The following is a 12,438-nucleotide window of genomic DNA, read 5'->3' as shown; positions in this document are numbered from 1 at the left end:
CTAGCATCGTACATAACTATGATTCTAGGAGCCCGGCTCCCTGCAGTGTGTTCGGTTGGGACTTCCGGCCGAAATACGTTCCGTCCATTACGGACGTAACGTGGTCGTGTGAATCCAGCCTAAGTATAGCTGTTTATTTGCGGCGGAATCGCTTCAAACCCGCCGCAAAAAACTCAACCACTGCTATTTTTGGGGGTTTTACCTCCCCATTGAATTCAATGGGTAAAACCAGCAGCAAATATACAGCGATTACAGAAATACAATTGACATGTTGCGGAATAAATTTCTGCACTGCAGCTCCATTTCTGAGCGTTTTTTCCGCTCAGTATTTATGCAGCGGGTGGATGAGATTTGTACAGTCTCATCCACTTTGCTGCTACTGTGTTTTGCTGCGTTTTTTTCTGTCCGCAATTCCGGGCGTAAAAAAACTCAGCAATTCCGCTACCTGTGGACTAGCCCGTTAGGATAAAAAAAATAATAACCTTGGACATACTGACTGTTTTAGGAAAAACAAAGAAAAATCCTGTGTGGATAATAATTTGGAACATAGTGTAGATCACTATATGTATGATGGGTTTGTTACGCTTCCTTATTAAAGAGATGACTAGATTTGTATAATTGCACACATCGTGTTCAGCATATACTCCAGGAAGTCCAGCCAGATAAACTTGTAAATGTTTTTGTTTTTTGTTACATTGAGAGTCAATATGAAATGCCCATAACATTTTTTTATAGTATGTATTGGCATACTTTGGGAGCTTTTTCTGGCATATACACCGAATGTAATGCAAAAACGCTATGTGAAACGATTTTATAATACCTTTTTATTACAATATAATGTTTTCTTCCCAAAAGTAGTTAACTTTATTTTTGTTTCTTATTCAGGTCCTATTAGCGAAGAATGTATTGGTGAATCAAAGAAATGGTAACGTTTTTTTGTTTGTAAGGCTGATCAATTTTGCTTTTTTTAGTATACATTTTTTTGTGTTAAACTGAATAGCTATGGAAAAATAAGGTTTTAAGTGAATTTTGGAAGATCCATGATCAAGGCGCTTTAAATCTTGATAGTCTCTAATTTGATAATTGTATAAACTCCTAATGCATAGTAGTGATGGGCTAGGCGATGTCCCAATGGGACACCCTCCCCCTTTTAGTACAAAGGCAACTCCACAATAGATATTTATACAATGAAAAAGCGGAGTACGAAGCTATATATATATATATATATATATATATATATATATATATATATATATATATATATAAACAAAGAGAAAAAGCAGCACCGTTCCTTCCGTGGGGGGTGCAAAAGATTCCCGTTCGGACACTTGACCAGTGTCTCAGTAATCAATAACCTCCAAAATACGAGACAGCACTCCGATATTTGTGAAAAATAGGATCACTTTAATGCGACGTTTCAGCCCTGCTCCATGGGGCCTTTCTCAAGCAGTACATTTCAGTGAACAGTGCACATTTAAATACATGATTTGTCAAAGAGCATGATTAAACAATAAAAAATACAATAAACACAGTATTGTACAGTTCTCTGTTTCCAACAAAGATTTATAATAAAAATAGTAACAGTGCATTTCCATGTGATTCCAGTAATCGTTGTGTATCATAGTTATTATGTGGGCATGACACCCATAATGTGTAAAAAGATCTAAATAAGATCTAATTGAATAAGTGGCTATTCATAAAGTGCAGGTGCATAACATACATGATTTTTAAAAAATGCTTTAATCATTATTATTGAGCTCACCCTCTAACGGATCCCCTCACTTCATCCATGCTGTTTCGTTGTCCCAGTGACTTCCGGGAACAAGTTAACCACGTGACCAATCATAACATTCCAGCCTGAGTCATGACACGCACTCGTACATGGAACGCATCTCGCGCATGCTCAGATCAATGAATTACGTTTGTAATTGAATAACCCCTTGTGTCCCATTCAGGAACAACACATTGTGAGTCAAATTTATTGTTTAAAAAAACAGAAATTTATATAGTGCTTCTACCCTCTGGGTTAGTTTAGAGGCTCAACAAGCGGTGACAGTCCCCAATAGAAACGGAGGCATTTCACCCTTGATGGTACATACCACAAAGCTCGATCCGTTATACACAGATCGTGCCTGTGTAGTTCCAAAAAGAGCCTCGATAACTTCTCAGAAATGGGGATTGGAAGCAGGACTCCTGTCCCATACCAGACTCAAACTCTGTGTTAATTTTTACGGTTCAATTATAATTCAAAGCTGTTCTATCAAGAATAATCATCACATTATTATTTGGAATAAACAGTAGACTAACGATCAATTTACTCGGTTCTTCTAGTCATACGCATGGTATTCTAATGAGGGGATCCGTGCTAGGTGAGTTTTCACAGTTGATCTGCAATAAACAAAGAACATAAAAGATAGATCATTAAGTTAAACAGAATAATGTATACATTCAGTCTAATATACATTTCAGCCTGAAATGGAGAGTACAAAGCAGGGCAAATAGGCAAACTGCCTCTCATCCTATACCACTCAATTTAAAATCAGCATTCAGTCCATAGGGACGTAGTGTGTTTAGCCTATATATCCACTCTAGCTCACGTTTCTTCAGAAAAGATACTCTATCCCCCCCTCGTCTAGGTCTGGGAATATGGTCTATAATTCTGAAACGCAAATCCTTTTCAGTATGTTTCGCTTCAACAAAATGCTTGGATACCGGCAAATCCATCCTTTTATTGCGTATGGTGAACCTATGATTATTCATACGTGTTTTACAATCAAGAGTAGTTTCTCCTATATACAAAAGATTACACGGACATTGTATCATGTAAACGACCCAATCAGATGTACAGGTAAGAAAGTGTTTGATTCTGAATTCCATTTTAGTTACAGGGTGAATAAAGATTTCTCCTTTGACCAAATATTTACAATTTACGCAATTAAGGCAGGGAAAACACCCCAATCTCTGCCTTCCAAAAAACGTCTGTGTTGATTTTTTGTTCGTGCCAACATCAGCCTTTACTAACCTATCCTTCAGGTTCCTCGATCGTTTAAAAGACAAAAGAGGAGGTACAGAGAACTCAGGGACATATTTTAAGTTACTGTTAAGTATCGACCAATGTCTATTGATTATTTTTGCTACGTCTTTACTTGATTCGTTATATGTAGATATAAAGGGTATTCTCCTGTTCTTATCCTTTTTGTTATTTTCGGATCCTTGTGTGGAAAGGAGCTCATCTCTATTAGACTTCGTGACTCTGTCCCTATGGTATTGTATCAGTTTCCTAGGGTAACCTCGTTTGGTGAATTTATTACCCATTTCATCTAGTCTCTTATTACTTGTTTCATCTCCATCAACTATTCGCCTTACCCTTAGTAGTTGGCTATAAGGTAATGCCTTTACCAAGCTCCTTGGGTGGCTACTCTCGTATCTCAAAAGATTGTTCCTATCTGTCATTTTTGTATGGATATCTGACGCTAATCTTGTGTCAATTTTACTGATTGTGGTGTCTAGAAATTGTATTGAAGTGCTCGATTGTACCAAAGTGAATTGTACATCCTTGTCTATTTTATTCATGTATTTATGAAACAAATCTAGTTCTTCAACTGTCCCCAGCCATATGAAGAAGATGTCGTCTATGTATCTCCACCACCTCAGAACCCGTCTGAAGTGGTGGGATACATAAACCGACTCTCTCTCCAAAGTTGCCATGAAGATATTGGCATACGTTGGTGCCACATTGGCTCCCATCGCCGTACCCCTCAACTGAACGAAGAACTGATCCTGGAACAAAAAATAGTTATGTCTCAGAACAATATTCAACAGAGAGAGCAGAAACTCTATACAGGCAGGTGTATATTCACTGTTTATCAGGGTTTTACGTATTGATGAAATCCCTCTATCATGATCGATCGATGTGTAGAGACTCACTACATCGAACGAACACAGCAGGGCTGTAGCAGGTATATTTATATCTCGTAGTTTCAGTAGAAAGTCAGAGGTATCGCGGATATAAGAGGGGACCTCAATGGCATACTTGCGCAGTGCTTTATCTAAAAAAATTGAGATTTTACCCAGGATAGATCCAATACTAGAAACTATGGGTCTACCTGGAGGTTTCACAAGAGATTTATGTATCTTCGGGAGTACATATAATATGGGTGTAACTGGATGTATCACGGTCAAAAATTGTTTAAGATCTTTATCAATAATATTATTCTGTATAGCTTCCTCTAACGTTCTCTCTATGACTCCTCCTATGATAAACTTAGGATCAGATATCAACTCTCTATAAACCTGTCTATCTTGCAACTGCCTCCTAATCTCTTCAATGTAACCCTCAGTATCCATGATTACTACTGCTCCCCCTTTTATCTGCTTGTTTGATTGTTATCTTATCATTACCCTTTAGTTCTGCCAGTGCTTCTATTTCCTCTTTAGTCATATTGGGGTGTTTAAATCTCTGGGTATTAGATTTCATCTTCAAACTATCGATATCCAATTTCACAGCTGTAATAAATGTTTCTATCGCTGGTAAATTACAAAAGGGCACAAAATCACTTTTAAGTGAAAGATCGAAATCACATAACTTCAATTCCCCCATCCCATCATTGTCGCGAGCGTATTCTCGCTCTGCAAACCATGCCTTCAATTTAATTGCACGGTAAAACCTGTATAGGTCCAATTCTAATTCAAACCAGTCGGTTTTTGACGTAGGGCAAAATGACAATCCCTTATTGAGTACTGTGTATTGAGCTTTGGTTAATATGACAGAAGAAATATTTACCACTAGTGTTTCTGTGGATAGTCCATCTTGCGAAGAGACTGTGTCCGGGTCATCACTGATTTGGGCAGCCTGGGTTGTTTGGGGTTTTCGTTTCCTGAAGTGCTTCCTTCCCCCCCGTCGAGTTCTTCGTTGGTGTCTTTCATCCGTCCTCCGTCCAACGCTTGTCCTAAAAAATCTCGTTCCTCTCTCTCCACCATAGGATTGACGCTTCGTTTTTCGTCATTTCGTATGCGTCTATTTTGTAAATAATCATTTCCCACAAATCGGCGGGAATTCTTCTGTTCTATTTGCCAATTATAGATATTCCCATTAGCATAGTCCTCTACATCTCTCTGCCACTTCTGTCGTTTTGTTTCTTCTAGACCAGACCGAAACCTCTCTAGATAGATATTGAGTTTGGTCATGTAATCATCATATTCTTGCGTCGACAGTAAAGATTTTAATGATATGTCTGCTGCACATACTTTTTCCTCAGCAGTCGATAGATCTTTCTGTAAATATTCAATATTGAGCAATAATATATCCAGTGCATATTTATTGGAGATTTGGGTGTAGCGGATACAAAAATCGTTGTTATGGAAAAAAAGGTTTGGTTTCATCTGGGATCTCATACCTCTAGGGATCCTGTGTGCTCTATAGTACTCCGTCAGAGTGGACAAATGTAATCCCATGGTGATGGTTTTTTTCTTTTCATTCTCGTATTTCCTTTTTAATTCCTTAATTGACGGTATGGATAAAAAAGCAACATCTCCCACTGCACCCTGCAGTATCCTCTCCACATCAGCCTGAGTATATGAGAAGACATCTGGTTGTTCAGTTCCTCGATGGTGATCCTTGTTGGTGGACATTTAAATTGAACGTGCAAAGCTTTGTAAGTCAGCAAAATAAACAAAGAGAAAAAGCAGCACCGTTCCTTCCGTGGGGGGTGCAAAAGATTCCCGTTCGGACACTTGACCAGTGTCTCAGTAATCAATAACCTCCAAAATACGAGACAGCACTCCGATATTTGTGAAAAATAGGATCACTTTAATGCGACGTTTCAGCCCTGCTCCATGGGGCCTTTCTCAAGCAGTACATTTCAGTGAACAGTGCACATTTAAATACATGATTTGTCAAAGAGCATGATTAAACAATAAAAAATACAATAAACACAGTATTGTACAGTTCTCTGTTTCCAACAAAGATTTATAATAAAAATAGTAACAGTGCATTTCCATGTGATTCCAGTAATCGTTGTGTATCATAGTTATTATGTGGGCATGACACCCATAATGTGTAAAAAGATCTAAATAAGATCTAATTGAATAAGTGGCTATTCATAAAGTGCAGGTGCATAACATACATGATTTTTAAAAAATGCTTTAATCATTATTATTGAGCTCACCCTCTAACGGATCCCCTCACTTCATCCATGCTGTTTCGTTGTCCCAGTGACTTCCGGGAACAAGTTAACCACGTGACCAATCATAACATTCCAGCCTGAGTCATGACACGCACTCGTACATGGAACGCATCTCGCGCATGCTCAGATCAATGAATTACGTTTGTAATTGAATAACCCCTTGTGTCCCATTCAGGAACAACACATTGTGAGTCAAATTTATTGTTTAAAAAAACAGAAATTTATATAGTGCTTCTACCCTCTGGGTTAGTTTGAATATTGTTCTGAGACATAACTATTTTTTGTTCCAGGATCAGTTCTTCGTTCAGTTGAGGGGTACGGCGATGGGAGCCAATGTGGCACCAACGTATGCCAATATCTTCATGGCAACTTTGGAGAGAGAGTCGGTTTATGTATCCCACCACTTCAGACGGGTTCTGAGGTGGTGGAGATACATAGACGACATCTTCTTCATATGGCTGGGGACAGTTGAAGAACTAGATTTGTTTCATAAATACATGAATAAAATAGACAAGGATGTACAATTCACTTTGGTACAATCGAGCACTTCAATACAATTTCTAGACACCACAATCAGTAAAATTGACACAAGATTAGCGTCAGATATCCATACAAAAATGACAGATAGGAACAATCTTTTGAGATACGAGAGTAGCCACCCAAGGAGCTTGGTAAAGGCATTACCTTATAGCCAACTACTAAGGGTAAGGCGAATAGTTGATGGAGATGAAACAAGTAATAAGAGACTAGATGAAATGGGTAATAAATTCACCAAACGAGGTTACCCTAGGAAACTGATACAATACCATAGGGACAGAGTCACGAAGTCTAATAGAGATGAGCTCCTTTCCACACAAGGATCCGAAAATAACAAAAAGGATAATAACAGGAGAATACCCTTTATATCTACATATAACGAATCAAGTAAAGACGTAGCAAAAATAATCAATAGACATTGGTCGATACTTAACAGTAACTTAAAATATGTCCCTGAGTTCTCTGTACCTCCTCTTTTGTCTTTTAAACGATCGAGGAACCTGAAGGATAGGTTAGTAAAGGCTGATGTTGGCACGAACAAAAAATCAACACAGACGTTTTTTGGAAGGCAGAGATTGGGGTGTTTTCCCTGCCTTAATTGCGTAAATTGTAAATATTTGGTCAAAGGAGAAATCTTTATTCACCCTGTAACTAAAATGGAATTCAGAATCAAACACTTTCTTACCTGTACATCTGATTGGGTCGTTTACATGATACAATGTCCGTGTAATCTTTTGTATATAGGAGAAACTACTCTTGATTGTAAAACACGTATGAATAATCATAGGTTCACCATACGCAATAAAAGGATGGATTTGCCGGTATCCAAGCATTTTGTTGAAGCGAAACATACTGAAAAGGATTTGCGTTTCAGAATTATAGACCATATTCCCAGACCTAGACGAGGGGGGGATAGAGTATCTTTTCTGAAGAAACGTGAGCTAGAGTGGATATATAGGCTAAACACACTACGTCCCTATGGACTGAATGCTGATTTTAAATTGAGTGGTATAGGATGAGAGGCAGTTTGCCTATTTGCCCTGCTTTGTACTCTCCATTTCAGGCTGAAATGTATATTAGACTGAATGTATACATTATTCTGTTTAACTTAATGATCTATCTTTTATGTTCTTTGTTTATTGCAGATCAACTGTGAAAACTCACCTAGCACGGATCCCCTCATTAGAATACCATGCGTATGACTAGAAGAACCGAGTAAATTGATCGTTAGTCTACTGTTTATTCCAAATAATAATGTGATGATTATTCTTGATAGAACAGCTTTGAATTATAATTGAACCGTAAAAATTAACACAGAGTTTGAGTCTGGTATGGGACAGGAGTCCTGCTTCCAATCCCCATTTCTGAGAAGTTATCGAGGCTCTTTTTGGAACTACACAGGCACGATCTGTGTATAACGGATCGAGCTTTGTGGTATGTACCATCAAGGGTGAAATGCCTCCGTTTCTATTGGGGACTGTCACCGCTTGTTGAGCCTCTAAACTAACCCAGAGGGTAGAAGCACTATATAAATTTCTGTTTTTTTAAACAATAAATTTGACTCACAATGTGTTGTTCCTGAATGGGACACAAGGGGTTATTCAGTTACAAACGTAATTCATTGATCTGAGCATGCGCGAGATGCGTTCCATGTACGAGTGCGTGTCATGACTCAGGCTGGAATGTTATGATTGGTCACGTGGTTAACTTGTTCCCGGAAGTCACTGGGACAACGAAACAGCATGGATGAAGTGAGGGGATCCGTTAGAGGGTGAGCTCAATAATAATGATTAAAGCATTTTTTAAAAATCATGTATGTTATGCACCTGCACTTTATGAATAGCCACTTATTCAATTAGATCTTATTTAGATCTTTTTACACATTATGGGTGTCATGCCCACATAATAACTATGATACACAACGATTACTGGAATCACATGGAAATGCACTGTTACTATTTTTATTATAAATCTTTGTTGGAAACAGAGAACTGTACAATACTGTGTTTATTGTATTTTTTATTGTTTAATCATGCTCTTTGACAAATCATGTATTTAAATGTGCACTGTTCACTGAAATGTACTGCTTGAGAAAGGCCCCATGGAGCAGGGCTGAAACGTCGCATTAAAGTGATCCTATTTTTCACAAATATCGGAGTGCTGTCTCGTATTTTGGAGGTTATATATATATATATATTTATATATCACATTTTTATTAATTACAAATATAAGACAAACATTTAAAAAGGTACATAATGAAATTTAAACACTTTATAATGTTACATAATATAAGGGGGACAGACTGTCCATGTATATACAGCAGTAAGGTGTTGCACTGTAGTCCTTACAACGGGGATATATGAAATGGGTGGCATATTGTCCTATAGGTGGCTAGCCCCTCATGTAAAAACCAATCAGATATCGGACATAGTAGTCCTGGGAAGAGTTTAGGGAAAGCCTGGATATCAAAAGAAAGTGGATGAAACCTTACCCATGTCAATGATCATGGAAGCCTGAAGACCTTCTATTGAGCATGCCCCCACTTCCGGCCTCCAGCTCCGTAGCGCACATCCAGGTTCCTGACGCGTACCAGTAATACCGGACATGCGCAGTGCGCTATGGGAGATGGGAATGGGGCAGACGACACACCCGGTCACGTGCACGTGGAGTGCGCACCTCATTGGACAGCTGGGACAAGAAGAATCGCAGTTAACATTACTGATCCACTGACGTAGCAAATCCCACATATTCCAAATATCCCCGAGGACCAACCCAAATAGTGGCCAGTGCTGGGTATTGTGTATATTAGCAAAAGGTGAGTTGATTTATGTGAATGATAACATTCAGAAGAAGAGGGGGGGGGAATTGTCCCCCAAAGTATACTGTGTGTATAACCCAATGACTAGTATAGAACGATATGGTGAGATATGAATGTGAACATCATAATACAATACTGGTTATAATAGACCTCGTAAAGTGAATATTATTGCAGTGATTAATGAGGTCACTTCTTGAAGATAAAAGTAATATGTGAAACTAATAGGAATATAAGTATGGATATTGTTACATATCACATATGTATCCCATAACAAAATAGTGCAAGAGACCACAAAAAATGTCATATCAGAAAAAGCAACAACATGTGACATAAAACACTTCTCAAAGAAAAAAAGTGGAAAGGAGAGAGAACAAGATTATCAATATTAAATCTATGTCAAAGATTGGACAGTGTCACAGCCATAGTAACACGCCCCCTTGCCAGCACACGTCCTGTTGACCGTTCAGGGGTTTATTTAAATGTCGGGCACCAAATATAACGGCACCAATATCTAAATAACGGAGGGAGGTAGAAAAAATGTGAAGTGCCCCAGAGTTTGTGCAGCCCTTTTTATTACATGCTGCACTCAGCTGCTCATGCATGGGGAGGTGAAAGGTTCTCTTTAAGCCCATATTGATTTATATAACTATATTCAATATGTTTTGGTAAACCGCTAAAATGCCCAAACTTTTTACTGTCCAAATAATTCTGATCCTAATTGTATTTGGTCTTGTTTTTCTCCAAACATATGGAGCTTCCATATTGCATAAAAAAAACAACTATATATATTTAACTTTTTTTAAAATATGGAAGGAAAAAAACTTGAATTATGTGAATTTAGGTGGTTTTTTGACAAAAGGTGCATGCCATTGGGTAAACACTCCTGAATATATATTTTGCAACTTCTGCCGACTTCAGCGATACCAAATATCTTACACGCTTTTCTTACACGCTGGGTGAAAGGCGAGCTTACAATGAATGGTGAGCAAACTGGCTTTTGGAGAGCAATTTTCCAAAGCTGGTTTGCGGTCACCATACAACCATTACAGATGTTGTAAAGTACCAAAAAGGGGTTGTCCGCTCCCAAAAAATGTATAGGCTATCCTCCGGATAGGCTATCAATATCTGATCGGTTGGGGTCCGACACCATGCACCCCTGCCGATCAGTTGTTTTGAGGGGGCCGCAGCTCTTATATGAGCGATGCATTCCCTTAATTTCATTTACTGCTCACACTGAATCTCCAACACACTTGTAGCGGCAGCTCACAGTATTTCAGCCTTCTCCCATTCAAGTTAATGAAGCCTCTGGCAGGGCTTAATAGCCTTTTTGGAGTTACAGCTGCTCTGTATTCTCCATAGAGACCAGCTATATAGTTCGCAAAGACCTGAATACGTCAGTCCCGCGGACCTGACTGGTTCAGTATCAGCGGGTATGAGACACGCAGGATCCACCTTTAATCGATCACTTCTGAGTTCTGAACTTAGTTGAGATGGATAGCACAGGTGGATTCTGTGTGTCAGAAATGTGCAGGACCCGCTTTCGCTGAACCAGTCAATCCCGTGGACCAGACAGGAACAGGTTTTGATAACCTCACAATGAGTTGATAACCTTTCTCGGTACTGCAAACCACCCATTTCCTTAATTACATTGGTCGCCCTTCTTTTGCACCGTTCTAGTTCAGCCCTGGCCGCCTTGTACACAGTTGCCCAAAATTGTACACGATATATAGTGGGACTAGTGATTTGTATAGAGGCAAAACTATGTTCTCGTCACGAGCAGCTATGCCTCTTTTTGATGCGTCCCATGATTTTAACTGCCTTGGCAGCAGCTGCCTGGCACTGGTTGCTGTACTGTCGACCAATATCCCCAAATCTTTTTCAGTAGTAGCTTTGCCCAGTGTTTTACCATTTAATGCATAATTGTAAAATCTCTTTCCTTGGGAAAGTGCATAAACTGAAGTTTATCTGCATTAAACTTAATTTGCCATTTCTCTGCCCAAACCTCCAGCTTCCCCAAATCCCTCTTATGTTATATAATCCTCCTCTGTTTTGATTACTTTACATATCTGCAAATACTGAAATTATACTCTGTAAGCCCTCTACAAGGTCATTAATAAACATATTAAAATGAAGAGGGTCCAATACTGATCAACTCTGACTCGCTCTGAGGATGTACCATCAATAACCACGCTCTGTTTTCTATCACTGAGCCAGTTGTTAACCCAATTACACATTTTCCCCCAGTCCCAGCATTTTCATTTTATAAACCAACCTTTAATGCGGCAAAACGCCTTTGAAAAGTTTTGATGCACCACATCCACAGCCTTACCCAGGTCCAGTCTAGAACTTACCTCATCATAGAAGCTAATCCCTCATAAACATATGCTGATGCTACGTTAACAGTTTATTTGCATTGAGATACTCGAGAATAGCATCTCTTCGAAAACCCTTCAATATTTTACCCACAATGGAGGTTAAAACTTACAGGTCTATAGTTTTCGGGCTCACTTTTGACCCCTTTTTAAATATTGGCATCACATTTGCTATGTGCAAATATATTTTCCCTACCTAAATGTTTATTTTTCCCGTTATTTTGCTCCAGGAGTGAGGAAGGGAATGGGTGGTAGGAGGATATCATGGTTGCAGGTTTTCTAATGTTCGACTGCTGGAAAAGCCCCTTAATTTGCATAAACCTGTAATTTCTTATTTTAGGAAACTAAAATAAAATAAATTCCCATTATACCCCTAGATGAATATTTTGGGATCTCTGCTTCAAGACCAGATATTTTGAAAGTGTTATAGACACTCAGCTGAGTTTTGTAAAATCAACTTTATTGTAAGCGCTCCCACATCTCTATGTAATAAATAAAGCACACATATTTGGTATCCCCGTACACG

The 12,438-nt window shown here is 38.7% G+C and overlaps 1 protein-coding gene across 1 annotated transcript in view; it reads left to right on the top strand.

The window, feature by feature from the left end:
• The window catches only part of LOC142750375 (uncharacterized), a 468,269-nt gene that overhangs the window by 77,194 nt on the left and 378,637 nt on the right, over positions 1-12,438 (top strand). The window contains exon 11 of the mRNA XM_075859374.1: positions 886-925. Coding sequence (XP_075715489.1) covers positions 886-925 — 40 coding nt within the window. The remainder of the gene's footprint in view (positions 1-885; positions 926-12,438) is intronic.

The sequence above is a fragment of the Rhinoderma darwinii genome, chromosome 3 (assembly GCF_050947455.1).
Source record: "Rhinoderma darwinii isolate aRhiDar2 chromosome 3, aRhiDar2.hap1, whole genome shotgun sequence".
NCBI lineage: Eukaryota > Metazoa > Chordata > Amphibia > Anura > Rhinodermatidae > Rhinoderma > Rhinoderma darwinii.
The sequence above is the reverse complement of the archived record's forward strand: the minus strand, read 5'-3'. Positions and strand labels throughout refer to the sequence as shown.